Genomic DNA, 23,688 nt, shown 5'->3' on the forward strand with positions numbered 1-23,688 from the left:
AGAAATGCTTGCTGCAAACCATGTCACTGTAGCTAAGTTATTCAATGAAGCCATGCACTTACTTTGGTCAAAAGGTATAAAATACGACCGTGTATTGCTTTACCTTACTGATAGTGCAGTTTACATGAAAAATACAGCCGAAGGCCTATCTGTGAGCTTTCTGAAAATGATACACGTAACTTGCAATGTCCATGCTCTACACAGGTTATGTGAAACTGTGCGGGCTCAGTATCCTCAAGTGGATAAATTAGTGTCTAATGCCAAAAAAAGTCTTTGTTAAAGCACCCTCAATTATCAATCTGTTTAAATAGAAAAACCCGGATCTTGTGCTTCCTCCTCTGCCTATTGTTACGTGGTGGAGTATCTGGCTTAGCGCTGTGGTAAACTACGCAGACAATTTTGAAAGTTTTGCATTCATTGTGAATGCACTAGAAAAAACAACATGTCATCAATTGAAATTCTTCAAGAGATACTGAAAGACAGCTCTTTGACAAATGATTTGGCATTTATCTCTGCCAATCTATGTTTCTTGTGTAAAACTATAGACATACTTGAAAAATCCACTAACCTGTTGTCCAAAACAGTGAAGGAAGTGCACGCTGTTGAAAATAAATTAGATTCGCTCCCAGCTTCGCAGGTACAGGGACTGTTATAGGTCAAATATCAAAATTTGTTCAGGAAAAACAGAGGATTTCAAACAATGTGCCAAATTTCTAATCTATTAGAGGGTGCTCGTGTTGGCGAAATTGATGGTGTTAGTGTTGGTGACATTCCTCTCTTTAACTATGCACGTCTGACTTCCTGTGATGTGGACCGATTTTTCGCAGTATAAGGCGTTCTTTAGAGATAATCGGCATGCATTTGTGATGGACAATTTGGAGATGACCTTTGTTGTTCACTGCAAGTCTGAGACTACTTCTAGCAACTAATATTCCAGCGTGTGATGGGTGAGTACGAACTGGTACAATTTTTTTCAAAGATGATAGGTTGCTTTTGCCATATTTAAACAAAACATTACCTTTAAAAAAGTAACCATTCATAATATCTACTCTGGCATATCAAAAATTAATATACCATACTGCTACCGAACTTAGCATCCTTTCAACGGTACTCAGGAAAAAGACCCTATAAACTCTTCTGCTGCCGTACCTTTAATTTAATACACCGGCAGCAGGCTATGCGAATTTACGCCTTTCTTTAGCAATGCATGGACGACCGGCAACGTAAACCAAGATTTTTAAATATCACTTTGTTTTGCTCTGGTTTCCATACACAGACACCAATTTGCCTTACGGAACACGTTTGGTAGCACCATATTCTAATACAAAATATTATACTTATTTACTTCTTGAGCGGAAGCAGTTATGTGATATTTAAAGGAAAATAATTTTAATTTGTTATCACATATTTTAAAGTTTTTCAGCGCATAAAAAATAAATATTTTTCACATTTTTAGCACATAAAAATCTGCTCCCTAGTCATGACATTTGTTGAAGAATTGAGGAAATTATGTAATGAAATACAAACATGTTGAATATTCGACAGTTGCCAGTTTTAGGGTTAATTAAGGTACAGCATTTGCCTGGTGTGAAAATGGGAAACCATGGAAAACAATCTTCCGGGCTGCAGATAGTAGGGTTGGAACCCACTCTCCCAAAATCAAGCTCACAGCTGCACGCCCCTAACCGCACGGCTAAATCACTCGGTCGCCAACCTTCTGTCGTCTGCGAGATGATGGCACCAGAAGAAGCAGCAGTCTATGCTACCGAACATGGCATCCTTTCAACGGCACTCAGGAAAAAGACCCTATAAACTCTTCTGCTGTCGTACCTTTAATTTAATACACCGGCAGCAGGCTATGCAAATTTACGTCTTTCTTTAGCAATGTATGGACGACCGGCAATGTAAACCAAGATTTTTAAATATCACTTTTTTTTGCTCTGGTTTCCTCCAATTTGGTGGTCACTAATTCTGGTTGAGGACCCAACATAAACACAGAGAGCAGTGATCTGCTACAGCAGCGGGAAGGGGTTCAAACGACATTTCATAAGACTGTATCATATCCATCAAACACAAGGCGGGCATACATGGTTATGAGCAATTACTGCTTACTGACAAAATGGAGTATTTCTATTTTTAAGCTGAATCCTTTCAATAATCAATCAATCAATCAATCAATCAATCAATCAATCAATCAATCAATCAATCAATCAATCAATCAATCAATCACCACTGATCTGCATTTAGAGCAGTTGTTCAAGGGCCAGATTCCCTATCAACTGTTTACCTAGTCTTTTCTTGAAAGATTTCAAAGAAGAACATCATCCTATTTTTCAGCGTTTGTCCCTCCTGCTGGTGGGATCTGCTACATGGATTTGTTGTCTCCATTTAGTTCTGTCCTGGCCCATATCAGGGTGGAGACTGACGCTCTTCAGATCTTTGTGAACACTTATTGGCCCATCACTGTTTTGGTCGTCCTTCCTTTTGGTCTCCTACTGGCGAATTCTAACATGTAACCCATCTTCGCATTAGTGTCAGCCCCTCTCCTTGGTATATGTCCAAACCATCGTAGAAGACTCTCGCGCATTTTGTCTTGAATCGGTGCAACTCCAAATCTTTCCCCGGTGCATTTATTGGACTTGCAATCCAGTTTAATGACACTAGCCGTTCACCTCAGCATCTTAGTCTCCATGACACCCAGTCGACGTTCTGTCTCAGTCATAGTCGGCCAACATTCGCAACCATACAGTGCAAAAGGTTGGATGACAGTAAGACAGATTTTTGATTTGGGATTATCTTCACCTTTCGGTCACAAGTGATGCCAGTTGTTCGCCACTTCATCTAGGCTGCGGATATCCTTGCTCTGACCTCTTCAACAAAGAAGAATGTCTCCCTTAATAAATTATTCTGATTACTCAACACCGTTTCCATTTCCGATAATGTGGTTGTACAACATGGTCATTGTAGCTCGAATACTCAGCATCGCAACCGTACAGATGAACACCACGAACTGCTTGCTGACAGTTTATCTGATGTTCTGAGAAGAAGTAGTAGTATTGAAGGTAATATCATCAGCAAGCATCAAATCTAGAGTAAAATAAATGTTATATGATATTTTACTCAAGCCTAGAATTTTGTTTGCAAATGGGCCACCTACAGTAGAACCACATTCAATCAGCAATTTTTTCAGCCTTCCTTCTTGCCCAGCACTACTTCATTCTTAAGGACTGTGCAAGTTTCCATTCCTCCGGCCATTTACCTTTGTATAGGTTTAACCATCACTACCATAAAAACCAAGTTCATCCTCCATTTCATTAAATAATCAAAATATTGAACGAGTAAGTCAGTTCACATATCTTGGGAACACCATAACAGACAATCTGGACCGTGAAAAAAAGAGATCGTACACCGTATTGAGATTTCCAGATCATCTTTCCTAAAGATGAGGTCATTCTTTTGTTATGATAATCTAAACTTCAAACTCAGGCAAAAGCTGTTGAGATGTTATGCCTAGTCAGCACTGATTTATGGAGTACAGACCTGGACAGATGAAGTTTCCTCCTTAAAAATAATTGAGGCCTTTGAAATGTGGTTGCATAGGAGAATGCTCAGAATAGCCTGGACATATTTTATAACCAATAATGAAGTGTTAAGGAGAGATAGAGCTGAGTGTGAGCTTATTTAGGCCATGTTCTATGAGGTATAAAGTACGAGGAACATCTCATATTACAAGGAAAGATAGAAGGCAAGCGAGGAGCTGGTAGACCAGCAAAACATCAAAGACTGGACCAGCATCAACAGCTCTTCAAGTCAGCTAAAGAAAGGGGTTCTTTCTGCAGTCACCAATGTCTAGGGGAGTAGATATGGCACTTGAAGAAGAAGGTTCCTGTTTTTCCTTAAATCCCATGTTTGGACTGTAATTCTGATTTCAGTCTGATCTAGTAGATTTGGTGATCCTAGTTCAATAAGGTCTTCCTCCATTAGTTTATACCATTTTGGGCTAGTGATCTTGTTTTGCAGGAATGTTTACATTCTGTGGGAAAATCTGGTAGAGACCATTCTTTCTAAATACTGTGTAAATTAGATTCATCACAGTCGCATTGTATCAGTTCATCCTTGGGTCTTTATTTGACTAGGCCTGTATATCTACAGCCGGCCCCGTGGTGTAGGGTAGCGTGCCTGCCTCTTACCTGGAGGGCCCGGGTTCGATTCCCAGCCAGGTCAGGGATTTTTACCTGGACCTGAAGGCTGGTTTGAGGTCCACTCAGCCTACGTAATTAGAATTGAGGAGCTATCTGACAGTGAGATAGTGGGCCCGGTCTAGAAAGCCAAGAGTAACGGATTCGTCGTGCTGACCACACGACACCTCATGATTTGCAGGCCTTCGGGCTGAGCAGCATTCGCTTGGTAGGCCAAGGCCCTTTAAGGGCTGTAGTGGCATGGGGTTTGGTTTTTTGTTTTTTACAGGAACTTCCCCTATCAGCCACTAGAATGTGCTATTTCGGCATTGAGGTCTCCCACCCCAGTGTCTCACATCAGGTTATATTCAGCTATTACTCAATTCAGAGTGAACCCCGACGTGAGCTGACTGGGCACGGAGAAATATTATTCATCGTTTTTGTAACTATTTTAACACATGCCAAGAAGAGGAAAGTATGGAATTAATGTTTTTACACTAAAGTTTATAATACTATCATTATATGTAATTCGACTATTATGGTTACTATTATTATCCTACTTGTTAAGTGTTAAAAGATAATATGAATTGATTATATTATAACTATATTAGTGTTATACTGTGATTATTCTTTATTTATTTATTAGTTTTATGAAAATATGTTGATCAATGTGTCAAGAAGAGGCACAAGAAGAGGAATGTTTTGTATGGAAGCCTATTCACTGTACTGTGTATTGCAGATCTTGTAAAATGCCTGATCACAATAAACAGGGATAACGGCTAACTATGGCGGGTGCGGTGCTGGTCTCCTCTGGAGGCTCCCATTGGGGTTTGGGTGATCTCTGCGCCAGAAATTCAAAGAATTCCATCCCATCACATAATGCACATTTCTTAATTTTTTAATTTTACAATTTGCTTTATGTTGCACTGACACAGATAGGTCTTATGGCAATGATGGGATAGGAAAGGGCTAGCAGTGGCAAGGAAGTGGTTGTGGCCTTAATTACGGCCCGCCTAACCCAACTGCTGTTCGGTTCGGTTCCTCCACTACGTGCACTATCCTTGCATTTTGGTAGATGTGCTAGTTACCAACTGATGAGCCTAAATTGGCACACTGGAGTGAAGTGCCAGCAACCAAGAATGAGTTAGCTGGAAAATTTCCAACAGCAGACTGATTATATTAGATTTATGAATTTACACATTCCAGACAAATATTTCAAGTTCTCTGTGGGAATCAATTCTGTATCATATAACATGTAAGGAGAGGATTTTTTTTTTTTTTTTAGCTAGTGGCTTTACGTCGCACCGACACAGATAGGTCTTATGACGACGATGGGATAGGAAAGGCCTAAGATTGGGAAGGAAGCAGCTGTGGCCTTAATTAAGGTACAGCCCCAGCATTTGCCTTGTGTGAAAATGGAAAACCACGGAAAACCATCTTCAGGGCTGCCGACAGCGGCATTCGAACCCACTATCTTCTGGATACAAGCTCACAGCCGTGCGCCTCTAACTGCACAGCCAAGTCACCCGGTGGTGAGGATGGCAACATGTACCCATGACGGTAGAGCATGTGCTCAAAATATGCACCTGTCACATCTTGTGCATTGTTCATAACTTTTTTTATAAGTTGTCTTATGTTGCACCGACCCCGACAAGTCTTATGGCAATGATGGGATAGAAAAGGGAATGTGAGAGTGGAAAGTGTAATGGAAATTAAGTGATATCCGAAGTGTTGTTGCAGAAAGGCAACTGAACCCCTCGCGGTGTGGGTTGTAGCTACATCTTGTAGCAGTGGCAGGTTTCTGGAAACATTCAGTACTGTTCGATGTTCAGAGCTTGTCTGTTTCTTTGGCTGCATACTGTAAATAATATATCTTTCATTTTCAATCTTTTCTAATTTGATGCAAAAGAAGCAATTCATGTGGTGAAGAAGAGTTTTCACTAATAAATGTATGTGTTAATGTGATTCAGAATTAGTGTATACTAGATTCCACCTCTACTAACCCACTATTCAATCATTACAAATGTAAATCATAGAATATTACAGCATCAGACTTACTTGTCATCTCCGACGATAAGAATGGGCATGCGTAAGTTGAAGGCTATCCGGGTGAGCTTGTATCTTCTCCTGGACACAACTAACTGGACACACAGAGCTTTGTACTTGTTGATATTCAGGTCGAAAACGTGGACGTTCCCGTCGAGAGTAACTGCAGCAAAAATGGTACTAGAGTATGGAGCCCACTTCACGTCTCCGACAGGTGAACCCAAGTCGAAGGCAAACAAAGGATCCCTGAAAGAACAATAGAATTATTATACAGTGTGCATTCAGACAGGATAAAAAGGACAAGTTCAATAATAATAAATATACAGAGAGAGCTGGCCACATGGTTAGGGGCGCATAGCTGTGAGCTTGCATTCGGGAGATGGACGGTTCAAACTCCACTGTCACATTTGGCAAATCCTGGGGCTGTACATTAACCCCTTAAACACGACATTGTTAAACACCAAGATGCACCCACAGTGTGCTTTATTTCTAGCCTACTCCCAATGTTGAGTGTGGTATCATATGAATTCCACTATAATTTCCAAACGGGCTGGCGAAAAATACAAAAAAAGCACAATAACAATAAAATATTACATAAACTGTAAACATATGCTAACCTGATTATCCCTCAACAGCTGCATATCAGCAATGTGACTTTGTCAAGTAGTTCATATTTCTTGGTGTATTATCATTAATTGTGTTATCCCTCACACTCTGAATTACTTTCCCTGTTGTTATTAACGAGTAAATTGGCTAACATAAATAAATAAATGAATACTGGATTAAAGCCACTATGTTTATTTAATGAAGCCGAGCTTTCAGCCAAATTGCATTGGCCTTCATCAGGGCAAGTTAAATTATGCTTCCGATAGTGAGCAAAGAAATTCAAAGAAACGTGGAAGTCATGGCCGTACTATCCACGGCCTACCCCACTAATAGGACTCAAGGATTGTCGTGCTCTAATTCACCGCCCTCTGTTGACGGTTTCGTGAGTGCAACCCGCTGTTCCATGGTGGTGTCATGCATGTATTTCTTCAGTACAGGTCTCCATGTATTTGATAACTTGAAGCCATCGTCCCTGTTGATGTTATTTGGGCGCAGTTCTATCTCTATGGCTTCTCTTACCAGTCAAGCAAAGAAGTCTTTTACAGGTGCGGTGACCTTCGCCTGGTCAAAGATGATTTCATGGTCTGTACTGTAGAAATGTTCTGCTATGGCAGACTGGCTTATGGCATTCTCCGTGGAGGATGAATGTGTTTTTTCACCCTGGTGCTGACGAGCCTTTTTGTCATGCCAATATATGAGCAACCACAACCACATGGGACTTCATACACACCCGGTGTTTCAAGATGTGGTTTTTCCCTGAATGGTCGAAACAGGGATTTGAACTTCCGGTCTGTGGTGAAAACTGGAATTATAATGTGCTTCGTAAGAATGTGCCCTATTCTGTCAGTTATACCTACCACGGAAGGAAGGAATACTTTCTTCTTTTTACTGTAGTCCTGGTTGGTACTATCCCTGTTAGGCTCCTTGATCTTCACAGCTCGTGCCATGTCTCCTGACATATAGCCATTTTTCTTCATGGGTGTTGTCAGTTCTCTTAATGCACTTGCCCAGGCAGCTGATAATGAGTGTCAATAAAGTAGTAGGTGTGAAATGACGAACACAGAATTTTATTATATACAATCTTATTTTCTCCAATTCTCATCCCTCTTCTTCACTGCTTATTGAAAAGAGAAGAACCGAGCCTGATAACTGCAGTCATTTAAGTACAGCCAGTATCCAGTATTTGGGAGACGTTCGGTTCATACCCCACTGTTGGCAGTCCTGAAGATGGTCTTCCGTGGTTTCTCATTTTCTCACCAGGCAAATGCTGTCTGTACCCTAATTAAGGCCACGGTTGCTTCCTTCCCACTCCTAGCACTGTCCTATCCCGTCGTCAGCATAAAGCAACATGTAAAAAAAAAAGAGACAGAGAGAAGAAAACATTCACGCAAAAGAAGGGAAAAGACATTTTTGTAATTTCTGGAACTTTTGAAAATTAGACTACAAAGACTTATCAAATAAACTGCATTGGTCATGACGTATCCCTCCCTTCGAAAATACAGATATAGTAATACAGTATATATATCAAATTGAGGGAGGGCAAGAGAGTGCTTATTTCCTTAATTCCTCACTGAGTTTGAAAACTGTTTTAATTATGAATATCTTGATTTATTTCATCGTAACTTTTATCATTTACTTGGGTAATGGAACCTCCATTATTGATCCTTACATTGAGATTGGTTTGATATGATGTCAAGTTGGTAGCAGTGATGAGCCAAAAAAAAAGAAGGAGAATAATATGGTGGATATTTACATTTTAGTGCATAACCTTACATGCCAAATACTATGTATACTGTCCTTGACTTCTTTCTTTTCAGCTTTTATTTTCAAACATTCTTCCACTCACATCATCATCATCATCATCATTGTCCCACTCCAGTCGCCCGGGTGTGATTAACAAGCCCTCTCCACCCCCTTCTGTCCTTCCAGTTTTCCTGCTCCATTACTTCCACCACATCCAATCCACCAGCTTCTCTAATGTCCTTCCAAATCTGATCCATCCACCTTCTTCTCGGTCTTCCAACTGGTCTCTTTCCCTTAACTTCTCTTTCCAATTCCCTTCTTGCTACCCATTCCTTTTCCATTACACGTCTGAACCATCTCAGTCTTGCTTTCTGTATCTTCTGTACTAATGGTTCTATATTTAGCTCTTCTCTGATTTTAATACAGTAGAAGTCCGTTATAGCGAGAATTCATAACAGCGAAAAATTTACTCGCTATAACGGATTGTCGTTATATCCGATTTTTGTATAAAAGTCGGAAAACCCTTCATGCTCTTTAAAATCGGTATGAAACGGCAATCTGTTTGTTCAAAACTTGCGTTTCCGCAGATGATATCCATACTACGGCTTACTTGTTTGTTATTTTTCGTAATCCGATACTATATGAAAGTGTATGTTTAAATTCATTCTGAAAAAATATAGTTCCGTATTTGTCCGAATCCAAGATGAGCCCCACTTTTTCCTTCAAAAAATTTAAATCAGGCTCAAAAAGAAGTTTGTAAAACCATACAGGCCTACGCATTTTTTGACTATTTTTAGACGCCGAACATTGAATTTCGTCACACCATATTTCATTTTTTTGCGGCTGCACAATTATCCTTTATTTCCGTGGGTTAAAGGACCATTAACTTAACATTGGCATCATAATACCGAAGAGAACTCGTTGAAAATGTTCCGGCAATACCTATTCCCTGCGTCTCTAAAATACAACGATCCACCAGGAAATTATTCTTGCTATCTATAAAACTGTTACTTTTACGCAGCGTCAGATATAACCGGCTACCGCTACACGCACGTCTCGCTTGTCGGGTGCGGCCAAATTCAACGGCTAGCGATGTATAGGCCTAATCACGAACGTTGAAAGTCAACGAACGAGTTTATTGCGCCACGGTATGGCCAACCGCCCTTGTGTTTTTCGTGCACATACCTAACAATTTCATCATTGACTTCTTTAAAACGTCCTTGTTGCGGACCACTGAATGCATTTTTTGTACAGTACGCATTTTTTTAGCTTCACACTAACGCCAAATATTGGCTTTAGTTAGGCCTATGCCGTATTTTCTTGCGGCTGCACAATTATTCTACATTTCCAAGTGTTTAATAAACATTAACTTAAAATTGGCATCATAATATCGACTAGAAGCCGTTGAAAATTTGCCGGCAATACCTATTCCACGAATCTTTACAATACGACTATCCATCACGAAAACATTCCTGCTGTCTATAAACCTTAATTTTACTAAGCGTCAAGTACAATAGACGCGTTATGACTTTGCCACTGAGTAGCCATGGCTTTTCTAAGAATTCGAAGGGTTGCATGTTTTGATGGCATTCTGCAGATTAGAGAAACACACAGGCACTGTACACTGTACAACTGGTAGCGATGTGTAGTAAAGAGGCGGTCGTTTATTGTCAATGAGTTCTGCGAACGTGTGAAAAGAAGCAGCGTGGTTACCACGGTAGTTGCCAGTGGTATCCATTAACTTACTGTTAGGCCGTGAATGCAGCAACCCTTGAGTTTTCGCATGAGATTCTGAGAGAGAAAAAAAAAAAGTCTTGGATTCGGAGAAATACGGTATCACTCCAGAGATTTCTGTGGCAAACACCACAGCTTTCTTCTTCAAACAGCGTCACCCAACCTAACCGTATATGTAGCCTATCATGAAAACATATTTGAAACGCATGTAGATAAATAACCTCCTCGCGAAAAATTTACATGTAAATAACCGTAACTAGACGCGAGAAGATATGAAATATCCTCTGAAATCAGTGATGTACTCTGCCATATCTTGAGGTGTATGACATTCTTACATAATTTCCGCATATAACATTAAAATTAAGATATTGTTTATTCAGTCTTTATTTTTACGATTTAACAACTGCTATAGGTCTCGTTATTTACGCATTTATTACAAAAACGTGTTATACTCATTCATTTCGAACTTTCTTCAGAGAACAGCAGTCGATGGGTATTACTAATCAACTCCAACATTGCCTTTGAATGTCAACGAGAGAGCTCGCAAATACATAAAGTGAGAAAACCATACCGTACCGAAGATGATCAATCGCATTTTGTTGCAAACGTTTCAGTTTTCTTATTCAAACAGCGTCACGTATCCTAACTTAACCGAACTATACGTATGATGAAAACACACTTCAAGCACCGGTAGAGAAATTATACCTTTCTCGCTATAAATTTTCATAATAGCCTTTCTATAATTTAACCAGACGCGACAAAATACAAAGTAACCTATGAAATCAATTAAGCACTCTGCCATATCTCGAGGCGTATCCCATTCTTACTTAATTGCAGTATTTAGCCTCAAAATTAAGCAGTCGTTCAGTCAGCCTTAATTTTTAACGAGTTAACAACCATTATCGGACACGTTATTTACGCATTTATAACGAAAATATGTTCTCTTTCATTTCGAATTTTCTTTACGGAACAGCTGTCGACGGATATTACTAATCGACTCCGACGTCGCCTTTGAATGTCGACGAGAGAAATCGCTAGTGCACATAGCGAGGAAATGATGCCGAAGGTAATCGATCGCATGCAATATCATCGCTGGGGTGCATAAATATCGGTAACGGAAAAAATCGCGCGCGCTTAATCGCTCGTAATAACGGATGCGCCAGTGTTAGGGTCCTCGCTGTACCCGAAGGACGATACACAGTTTAATATAGGAATTTTGAAGGGACAAAAAAAAGTCGTCGGTATAACGGACTTTTCGTTATATGCCGTACTCGCTATAGCGGACTTCTAGTGTATTTTGAATTCTATCTCTTCTTGTCTTTTTAACTGATGTTCTTAAAAATTTCATTTCTACTGCTTGGATCTTACTATCTTGTCTCCTATTAGTTACCAGTGTTTCTAGTCCATATGTTACAATTGGTATGAAATATTGTTTATATAATGTTAATGTTTCGTTCTCTTGGGTACTTTGTCATCCCATAAAAGCTCTCTGACTTGATGACAGAATGTTGTATACTTAGTCTGTTATTAATTTCAGGGTTGATTTAATTACTTCCATTAATAATGCTACCCAGATATGTAAACTGTTCTACATTCTCTACCCGTTCTCCGTCTATGTTCACTTGGCTTCTCTTTTTCTCTTTTCCACAGTGCATGACTACAGTTTTCTTTTTACTAATTACCAATCCAAAATCCTTCAGATTTTAATTTGAAATGTACTGTCTCCTTTGTACCTTCTTTTCTCCCTTTCCCCAAATCACCACATCATCTGCAAATACCAAAGCATTCACTTTATCACTACTGATACTCTGTCTTACACATTTTATGATTTCATCCATCAATATAATAAACAATAATGGTGACAGTGCACTTCCTTGCTTGAGGCTTTTTTTTTTTTTTTTTTTTTTTGTATAAAATGTTTCAGAGTCACCACTCCCCTCTTGTGCATTGCTTTTATTCTTGTGATACAACAATTTTATCCTGTTAATTAATGATTTTGTTACATTCCATTTCAGTAGACATTTAAGTCTATTGTTGATCTATTTGGTCGAAAGCCATATTGTTCTTCCTCTAACTGTATTTCTTTTATATCCCTCAGTCTTTTGTCTAATGACTTTCTCCATTATTTTTAGCCCATGTGATAATAGGGTTATACTTCTATAATTTTCACATTTTTTCCTATTTCTTTTTCTGAACAGTGGTACAATGCTTCCTTGTTGCCAATCTTCAGGTATCCTTTCATCCTTCCATATGGCATTGAAGCCTCGGTATAGCCACTGTAGTCCACTGCTTCCTGCTGCCTTAATCATATCAGCATTGAATTAGTCTTTTCCACTTGGTTTATGTTTGGTCATTGCTTTCACTGTCCATCACCTTCTGGAGACTCTTTTCGTCATGTAGGCCTACTACGGATCCATTTTCTCTCTCTAATGTCTTGATATTTTCTTGATTTATTCTTTTTGACTTTATTACTCTGTACAACAGTTTCTGATTTTCTTGACTCTCTTGCTCAATTTTGTTGGTAAACTCTCCCCAACATTTTTCCTTTTCTTCCCTGATACTCCTCTTTACTTGTAGTTTCAATCTTTTGTATTCCATACGTAACCTTTCTATCTTATTCTCATCCCTCTGATATGTGTTTTGCTTTTCCTTATCCAACTACCAAAAAAAAATCTTCACCTTGTTCCTTTCTTTTATTTCTTTTTTGATTTTGTCTGTCCACCACCGGGTTTAATTTCCCTTAACCTTTGCTTTCGTTTTCCTGTATACCTCAGGTGCAGCTTCCACAAATGTCTGTCTTAAATTGTCCCACTCTTCTTCTCCACTTCATATTTCCGTGTTAGGCAACTTCCTTTATATCTAATCTTGGAATGTCATTCTTTTCTCCTCCTCCAATTCCCAAATCCTGATCTTTGGTTTCTTCTTCAGTACAATTATAGAGGAAGAGTGGACAGTCATGAAAAATGAAGTCAGCAGAACTGCTGAAGAAATTTTAGGAAGGAAGAAAAGATCAACTAAGAATCAGTGGATAACTCAGGAGATACTAGACCCGATTGATGAACGACAAAAATACAAGAATGCTAGAAATGAAGAGGGCAAAAAGGAATACAAGTGATTAAAGAATGAAGTGGATAGAAAGCACAAGGTAGCTAAGGAAGACTGGCTAAAGGAGAAATGCAAGGATGTCGAAGGTTGTATGATCCTAGGAAAGGTAGATGCTGCATACAGGAAAATCAAGGAAAGCTTTGGAGAAAGGAAATCTAGGTGTATGAATATTAAGAGCTCGGATGGAAAGTCACTTCTAGGTACAGAAGACAAAGCAGAAAGATGGCAGGAACATATCCAACAGTTGTATCAAGGTGAAGATGTAGATAATTTGGTTCTGGAACAAGAAGAGGCTGTCGATGCTGATGAAATGGGAGACCCAATTTTGAGATCAGAGTTTGACAGAGCTGTGAACGACCTAAATAGAAACAAGGCACCTGGAATTGATGACATTCCCTCTGAATTACTGACTGCCTTGGGAGAAACCAGCATGGCAAGGTTATTCCATTTAGTGTGTAAGATGTATGAGACAGGAGAAGTCCCATCCGATTTTCGGCAGAATGTTGTTATACCTATTTCCAAGAAAACCGGTGCTGACAGGTGTGAAAACTATCGCACTATTAGTTTAGTATCTCATGCCTGCAAAATTTTAACATGTATTGTTTACAGAAGAATGGAAAAACAAGTTGAAGCTGAGTTGGGAGAAGATCAATTTGGCTTCAGAAGAAATGTAGGAACACGTGAAGCAATCTTGACTTTACGTCTGATCTTAGAGGATCGATTAAATAATTGAAAAAGAGGTTTAACCTATTCAATACATAAGAGAAAGAAATGTAGTGATTACATTCTTATTTAATAGTAATTAGAAATGGGACCGGTTTCGACCCTAGTCCAGGTCATCGTCAGCCGTTCAAAACATAAAATTCACCCTCGAATCAGAACACAACCAAACTCTTAATTTTCTAGACCTAACTATCACTAGACATCCTTCTTCTTTATCTTACAAAATTTTCAGAAAACCAACACAAACAGCAACCACAATACGACAAGATTCTTCGCACCCTCAAGCTCATAACCGTGCTACTTATAACAGCTTAATTTTTCGTGCCTTCAACACCCCTATGTCCAAAAAAGATTTAAATAACGAATTAAACACCATCTGCAACATCGCTAAATTTAATGGCTTTAATAACTCCTTCATAAACCGCATCATCAACAAATTCAAACACCGTCCAAAAACCACTTTATCTAAAGACACAATAAAACCAACTGCTTTTTCCACCTTCATTTTCACTCAGGATGCTCATAAAATAACTAATATTTTTAAAAAACATAACATGAAAATTTCTTTTAGAACTAACAATAGAAATCTTGATATCTTACACAACTCTAAATCTCTAAATAAGTCTAATGCTTTTTCTAAATCTGGTGTATACAGATTCAAATGCAACAACTGCAATTCCTCCTACGTCGGACAAACTGGCCGCAACTTCAATATCAGGTACTCTGAACATGTCAACGCCATTAAATACAACAGATTCTCTGCCATAGGACAGCACATACAAGACTCCAAGCATAGTTTCACCAGTATTGACAATGACATTAAAATACTTAAAATCATTAACAACGGCCCCCTCTTAAACATTACTGAAAATTGCTTTATCCACCTTGACCAGTACTTCAACCCTAATTTCAATTTAAACGACATTTCTGAAAAACCCAACATCCTTTTCGACTTCCTAATTCTTCTTCTCAAAAATTCCAAATTCCAAAACCCCAATTCTATTTTCCATGCCTTACAAAGTTCCCACCCACATTTTCTACCTCCAATAACCCACCCTATACTACCCTTCCTTCATTTCCCTATCTTATCCTTCCTCAACACCATTTAACTTCAATTTCTTTTATTCTTCTCTTATTTCACTATCACTCTTCCTCTTTTAATTTATTCTACCTTTTCTATTTAAAAAAAATTTAACTCTTGTCTTGCGCCAACTTAGACTACTTCAATCATGACCTAAATTTTTTTCAATTTAAAAAATAGCACACTGTGCATATATGTTTTCATTTGTTTTCCGATATTGCGCTTTTTACTATACTTTTTTCTCTTTACAATTGTTTTTTCAAGTCAACTGTTTTCCAAGAACTCAGCAGGAGCACAATTACTCATTCAATTATACTGAATTGCGTTGTATATTTCTATATATACGTACTTAACTTCCTGCAACCGAGGCAAATACTGGATCTTCAGGATATTCTCCATTCTACTTTGGCGTTTGAGACCACAGCGCATGACCTTGAAAGTGCCGCGCTGATCACCGGGAGCTGGCAGTTTGCTTCTATAAATCTATTCGTCTGCGACTTCAACATATTTATGGATCTTCATATGTTGTTCGATAGTGTTGTGACTTTGTACCTGACAGTGTAAAAACTGACCCATTTGACCGTTCTCCACTATTCATAAACATTGTGAGACTTTACCTATCATTGCGTGTGCCGTACTACCATTCATAATATTACGTACTGTTTTCTTTTAAATGACTCACAATTTCTACCCCCATCATCAATTTATATTTCATCTTATACCGATCCAGAGTTTACTTAATCTTTTTCTTTTTCATATGCATCGTTTTTCATATTTTTTATGTTTTGAACGGCTGATGATGACCTGGACTAGGGTCGAAACCGGTCCCATTTCTAATTACTGTTAAATAAGAATGTAATCACTACATTTCTTTCTCTTATGTATTGAATAGGTTGAACCTCTTTTTCAATTATTTAATTTTTAACGTTAATACTTTCAATACGGAACAATGAAATTTTTATCTTAGAGGATCGACTCAAGAAGGACAAGCCCACGTACATGGCATTCGAAGATCTAGAAAAGGCATTCAATAATGTTGATTGGACCAAGCTATTTAAGATTCTGAAGGTGATTGGGATCAGATACCAAGAACGAAGAATGATCTACAATCTGTATAAAAATCAGTCTGCAGTGATAAGAATTGAGGGCTTTGAAAAACAAGCAGCAATCCAGAAAGGAGTGAGGCAAGGCTGCAGTTTGTCCCCCTCCTTTTCATTGTTTACATAGAACAGGCAGTAAAGGAAATCAAGGAGGAATTTGGAAAAGGAATCACAATCCAAGGAGAGGAAATCAAAAACCTTGAGATTTGCCGATAATATTGTTATTTTATCTGAGACTGCAGAAGATCTCGAGAAGCTGCTGAATGGTATGGACAAAGTCTTGGGTAAGGAGTACAAGATGAAATAAATAAGTCCAAAACAAAAGTAATGGAGTGCAGTCGAATGAAGGCAGGTGATGCAGGAAATATTAAATTAGGAAATGAAGTCTTAAAGGAAGTAGATGAATATTGTTACTTGGGTAGTAAAATAACTAACGATAGCAGAAGTAAGGAGGACATAAAATGCAGATTAGCACAAACAAGGAAGAGCTTTCTTAAGAAAAGGAATTTGCTCACTTCAAACCTTGATATAGGAATTAGAAAGATGTTTTTGAAGACTTTCGTGTGGAGCGTGGCATTGTATGGAAGTGAAACATGGATGATAACTAGCTCAGAAAGAAAGACAATACAAGCTTTTGAAATGTGGTGTTACAGAAGAATGATGAAGGTGAGATGGATAGATCGAATCACAAACGAAGAGATACTGAATCGAATTGGTGAATCGATTTGGCTAAATTTGACGAGAAGAAGAGATAGAATGATAGGACACATCTTAAGACACCCAGGACTTGTTCAGTTGGTTTTTGAAGGAAGTGTAGGTGGTAAGAAGGGTAGGGGTAGACCAAGGTATGAATATGACAAGCAGATTAGAGCAGATGTAGGATGCAGTAGTTACGTAGAAATGAAAAGGTTAGCACAAGGCAGGGTGGCATGGAGAGCTGCATCAAACCAGTCTATGGACTGATGACTCAAGCACACACTCAACTTCAGCTATTGGTTCAACATTCTGATTCACTATAAATGCGACTCCATTTCTATTTTCTTTACCGTTACCCATCCAGTACAAGGTGTACCCCTTCCTTAGTTTCTTCATTCCTTTCCTTTTCCATTTTACTTCACTTAATCCCAGGATGGTGAGTTTTCGTCTCTCCGTTAGAACAATCAATCCATTTTCCTTCTCATTCATTGTTAAAACATTTATTGTTCCAAATCAGGTTTTGTTCTCTGATCTAACACTTGCACGAACATCAGGATTACCACCATACTGTGCAACTGTAGTCAGAAACTTGTCAATTCCATTTCCATTTTTAAACTTCCATCCGAGCCTTGTATTATAGTTGAAAGCAATTACAAATTTACTCATCTGCTGAGCTGCTAAGCCTAACACAACTGAGGATTTTCTTTTGGGTTTTACTCCCTTAGCCTTTGAAGATCCCTCTTCTTCACAAGGCAGTGGTTTCCTCTTCTAATTTTCCCTAGCAAGGATGGGTTGTCTCATCCACCATCTTCGCCATTCCAAAGGTCTCCTTCTCTGCCTAAGATGCTGTTAAGGTCTTCATCCGTAACCCCGGGCATGGGTTCCACGTATTACCCCGTGAGACTGGGTCTCTGCCTGAACTTAGCTCTCCTTCACACTGGCCTACTGAAGTGGAGGATATCCACCCCCGGAACATGGATGCGCCAGACAAGAATTACTCAAGTGAAGGATAGGGGAGGTGACCCTATCTCCCTTGAGCCGGGTTAATGGTTGTGTACGATGCCACAACCAAGGGCTCCACTCACACTTTTACTATTATTGTTTAGCCTGGATAAGCCAAAAAAGCACTTTAATGACCTTACTAAAACCGCCACGTCTAGGCTCTCTTTTGGCATAGGCTAACATTTTGTAACCCAAACCTACTTCAATGCATGCTCTATACATTGATAAAAACTGCATCAATATTCTTTGGTGATACTCTATATGAACTTGCATCAACATGTATAAACTTAAACCCCTGGTACTATTGGCCCTGAAGGGTCTTTGGCCTACCAAGCGACTGCTGCTCAGCCTGAAGGCCTGCAGGTTATGAGGTGATGCGTGGTCAGTACGACAAATCATCTCTGCAGTTATCCTTTGCCTTTGAGTCCAGGGCCGGATAGCTCCTCGATTGTAATCATGCAGGTGAAGTGGACCTCAAACGAGTCCTCAGGTCTAGGTAAAAATCCTTGACCTGGCTAGGAATTGAACCCAGTGTCTCCAGGTAAAAGACAGGCTTACTAACCCTGGACCAAAGAGCTGGCTCTGTAATGTATATAGACGGAGTCTGCTAGACTTTCAATCAGCAGCTGAGGCCATACGATCGCACTTACCCTCGACAGTCATCCCATATTTTGACTCTCCTGTCTGCACTGCAAGACAAGAAAATCTGAGGACAAAACTTGTTGTAGTCCATGTTATGCACAGCCATGTGATGTGCGTCGTAAGTGTAGAGGAACTCTGAGGCATAGTCAGTGCTGCATTTAAAGATGAGTCCTTCTTCAGTTCCCACAACAAATGTATGAGGGTCTTCGGGATGGAAAGACAGGGCAGTTCCAACACCTGGAAAATATATAAAACAACCATCAGTAAATGTAAATCTTAAGAAATGGAAAGAAACAAGCAAGTGACAACAAAGTCATGAACGGAGTGTATCAGAACTATACCAACAAAAAAAAATCATGAATGCTCTTTGTTTTACATTACGAACGATGGTGCAATCTGATTGGTGACGAAAATTTTTCTTTTTGAGAAAATGAGGTTACTTCCGGGCTTGCAATTCAATTTGACAAACTTGCCGTATTCGCTAGGCCAGAGCACAAGCCGCTGCCGTGCTTCAGGGAAGAGAAGGACAGGGAGAGGAAGTGGGTTGTCTGATGGAGACAGAGATAATGCTCCACGCGTATGCACAAGTTTCCTCGTTCGACTCACACACGATTGTTCTTGTCTCTTACAGGCAGTATCCACAGTTTGTTTATTAAACAGTCATAACTTCACACACAGTACGAGAACACATTTGTCAGTCAAGGAATGCACCAGATTGTTTCACCTCTCTTCTGTTGGTTGCGGTAACGTTCTTTATTATTTAACATGCTCGAAAATGCAACGCTGCGTATTCGTTCACTCACAACATTATAAATGGAATTAAATACTGAATGAAGGAAATGAAAAGCCTAATGATTTGATACCAGTAGATGCTCAATATGCTCCCCTCCAACTTTGATGTACAGTTCACAATTTTTTATTTTCTTACAAGTTGCTTTACATCGCACCAAGACAGATAGGTCTTATGGCGACAATGCAACAGGAAAGGGCTAGGAGTGCGAAAGAAGCGACCATGGCCTTAATAAGGTACTGTCCCAGCATTTGCCTAATGTGAAAGTGGGAAACCATGGAGAACCATCTTCGGGGCTGTCGACAGTGGGGTTCCAACCCACTATCTCCCGAATACTGGATACTGGCCGCACTTAAGCGGTTGCAACTATTGAGCTCGGTGCACAGTTCACAATGCTGTAGTAGTGACGTTTGGACTCTGTTCAGGATGTGCTGTGTGTCGAGAATGACCTGGAAAGCTGCCTGTATTCTTGGTACAAATTCATCTTCTCTTTCTATGGGGTTCGCATAGTAGTCAATTTGTGCAGAACAAACTGTTCACTGCCTTCTGAGCTGGGAAGCGACCATGCGAAACAAAGAGAAGCTTGTGCATTTGCACCGAGCATTACCTCTGTCTCCCACTTCCCCTCCCTTTCATTCTCTGATGCAGAGCAACAGCCAGCGGGGCTCTCCGACACAGCATATACAGCAAGTTCGTCAATTTGAATAGCGGGCCAGGAAGTAACAAAGTAACTTAATTTTCTTGAAAAGAAAAACTTTTCTCCGCCAATCTGATTGCAATATTGTTCTTAGCATAACACGAAGAGCATCCCTGATTATTTTGTTAGTATAGTTCTGATACACCCTGTATAGAAAGACTGGGACACGAACACAAACCGTAACAGGATGAGCATGATGACAGGTCAGTGCGGGAAGAGGAGATATAGAAAGAAAACCCAAGAGAAAACCCATACTCACTATAGACATAAACAGCCCCAGTTCTTCTTTATCCATTTCTTGTGAGTCCCTACAAGCTCATTTCTACTTTCCATCTTCTTCAGAAGGGCAGGCTTCAGCACTTTGCTAGATCTTCTGTCCTTTTGAAAAAAAAAAATTGTTTGATGATGATGATGATGATGATGCTCGTTGTCTAAATGGGTTTAACATATCGGTCATCGGTCCCTAACGGTATGAGGTGAAACAAAATGTAATAATAGAATAATAGACATGATATAAGCTTTTGGGCTTTTCCCTGTCAAGAAAACAAGGTGAAACTCTTTAAGTTTCACAGAGAAGTTTGCTCAGCGATTTCAGAAGAAAATCTGGACTGTTCACAAGGAAGACTTCTCCATTAACGATGGTTTGAATTTTATAATACTTTATCATTGGTCTAGAGTAAGTGGTACGCTCGTTCCTCACCAGATGGCTCAACATTAGCATTCCAAGTGGGAGCTGACGACACCATCAAAGTTCCGATGAAGATATTTCTTGTTGAGCAGTATTTGTGTTGTGAAGTAACAGCAAGGTCATCAAACGAATCAGGGACGAATGTGGTGGAAAAAATAAATGGAAATAAAAATAATAAAATAAATTGCAACAAAAAACTCACAGGATAGAAGAATAGAACAGAGATGAAGAATGGAAAGTCAGTCTGTAGGAAAAACAGAGAATAACGAGTGTGAGTTGGTCTGGGTTGGGGCATAACAGGTATACACACGTTATGAAAGTATGACACTTAACACATAGCCTGAAATAAACTATCTGGTGATGAAGAACTTATGAATTTGGAAAACACTGAAACGAAATAACAATAGTGAAAGGACAGGGGAGAAAATTATAACTACATAAATCCTTTTTTTTTGCTAGGGTCTTTACGTCGCACTGACATGGATAGGTCTTATGGCGATGATACATAAATCCTTAATGGTTGGCAAGCACGTATTACTTGATAGCTAGTGTCCCCGTTGAAATTGTTAGGATTTCTACACATTTCCTCAACTTCCCATATAATCTGTAGAGTTTAGTGAGGGTGAGAGCTTGAACGCCGGTCCCGTGGTGTAGGGGTAGCATGTCTACCTCTTACCCAGAGGCCCCGGGTTCGATTCCCGGCCAGGTCAGGGATTTTTACCTGTAACTGAGGGTTGGTTCGAGGTCCACTCAGCCTACGTGATTAGAATTGATGAGCTATCTGATGGTGAGATAGCAGCCCCGGTCTAGAAAACCAAGAATAACGGCCGAGAGGATTCGTCGTGCTGACCACATGGCACCTCGTAATCTGCAGGCCTTCGAGCTGAGCAGCCGTCGCTTGGTAGGCCAAGGCCCTTCAAGGGCTGTAGTGCCATGGGGTTTGGTTTGGTTTAAGAGCTTGAACACCTTGGAACACCACCTCATCCTTAGGGGCCATGAAAGCATCAATCAAAAAAGAAATGTAATAATAATTACAATTTAAAAATGTATCCAATGATTAGAATTTAAAACGAATGATTATGAATTTAAAATAATCAGTGGATTTAATTTGCAATGCCTTATTTTCTTATAAGAAAATTATTTGATAGGCTTCAATGAGCAAACACATTAACACTTAGCACTCTAATTTGTTTAGCTGGATTCATACCTCTACTCATATTTTTTTTAGAAATGTCTATACTGCTGTTTTTTTCTTAAGGCTAAAACAATTTATTTTGCAAAACTCTCGCTGGAATAAATGCCTTGATATGTTTTTATAAACACTGAATATGCAGAATGAACAAATGTCCCTGCATGTATTCACTTGTCCAATTATGTGGAGAACTTCATAAAATCAGCATGGGTAGACCAGACTGACTGGATATTTCTCAAGCACCCTCATGCTAACTTCCCAAATCAAGTTCTGAAAGACAATCATCTTCACTTGAGTTTAAATCTTATACAATTGCAGATTGCCTGCCCAAATCATCATCATCATCATCATCATCATCACCACCACTATAATTTATTGCTCCAGCAAGCCTCCTCCAGTCTGTCCTGTCCATCCACAGATGTTGTTCATATATGCAACACCAGTTTATATCTCTAATATCAAGGTCCTAAAATATCTGCCTCTCCCAAACATTACGAGGTCTGGCCTCTCCCTGAAGCACAGGCTAAATCGCTCTAAGAATTATATTCAGAAGGCCATGAATTATCTAATTTCTAGATATTGCCCAAGAATTACTTGCTACTTAAATTCTTCTGTTAAAACACTTTTTTTTTTTTGGAGTAAGCATTATGACTTATACAATTATGAATCCATTCAATCCACCTATTCAATACACAATTCAAAACTGCATGAGCAGGTCAAATGTTCCTGTCAAATGTTCAAAAATCAAACATGTTTTGACCCTTTCGTTGCCCATTTTCAGTTAATTTTTTGGCTTAAAAGTACAAGTGTTTCACTTAACATTGTACCTAACAAAAAGTTTTGGACACAGTACAGTATAAAAAGTTCTTAGCTAATGATATATTACACATTTTAGTTTGAAATTTTAAAGCCACGTCTATCCCACCTGTATAATACTTTAATACATGATGTTTTTTCATGTACTAAAAAAACGTACATATTTTTAACACTGAAATCTGTTAACTGAACTGTAGACTCACTCCTGCAGTTTGTTTTTAAAGTAAGACTTTGTAAGACAATTTAGTTCTTCACTACTTATCTTAACACAAAGAATGTATATATAAACTCTTTCAATTACACCAGCTTGAGCTTAAATGTGTAATGTATCTTTAGCTAAGAACTTTGTATACTGTGTCCAAAACATTTAGTTAGGTACAATGCTATGTGAAACACTTGTAGTTTTAAGCCAAAAAATTCACTGAAATAAGGGTTGAAACAGATTTGATTTTTGAACATTTGACTCCCTCACGGAGGTTTGAATTGTGTATTGAACAGGAGGTGTTGGAATGTTGAGGTTTTCTCATAAAAATAAAATGTCATGTATCATATCTTGTACATATTTTAAGGAAAACAACATTGAGGTTATGTGTTGGTAATTCATATTAATTTAGTCAAGTGATTTATCTTCGTTTGTTTTATTCTTTGGATATTTCGAATTGCCATGTGAGTGTGTGAACCAATGCCAGTTGTAGTGAACCGCTCATAATAAATTGTGGATGTGTGTCATGAAGCTGGTGTTTCAATGGTATAATTTGATTACCTAAACCAGTGTAACGAGCAAGAAATGAAGATATATCAACAATTCGATTTTTGAACATTTGACCCCCTCACGGAGGTTTGAACTGT

General features: G+C 39.0%; 1 protein-coding gene across 1 annotated transcript in view; it reads right to left on the reverse strand.

Annotated features, from left to right (window-relative positions):
- The window catches only part of LOC136885671 (dynein intermediate chain 2, ciliary), a 126,252-nt gene that overhangs the window by 12,508 nt on the left and 90,056 nt on the right, over positions 1–23,688 (reverse strand). Inside the window, exons 10-11 of the mRNA XM_068230301.1 lie at positions 18,665–18,893; positions 6,237–6,470 (exon numbers count right to left, since the gene is read on the reverse strand). Coding sequence (XP_068086402.1) covers positions 6,237–6,470; positions 18,665–18,893 — 463 coding nt within the window. The remainder of the gene's footprint in view (positions 1–6,236; positions 6,471–18,664; positions 18,894–23,688) is intronic.

The sequence above is a fragment of the Anabrus simplex genome, chromosome 14, assembly GCF_040414725.1.
Source record: "Anabrus simplex isolate iqAnaSimp1 chromosome 14, ASM4041472v1, whole genome shotgun sequence".
In the NCBI taxonomy this organism is placed as follows: domain Eukaryota; kingdom Metazoa; phylum Arthropoda; class Insecta; order Orthoptera; family Tettigoniidae; genus Anabrus; species Anabrus simplex.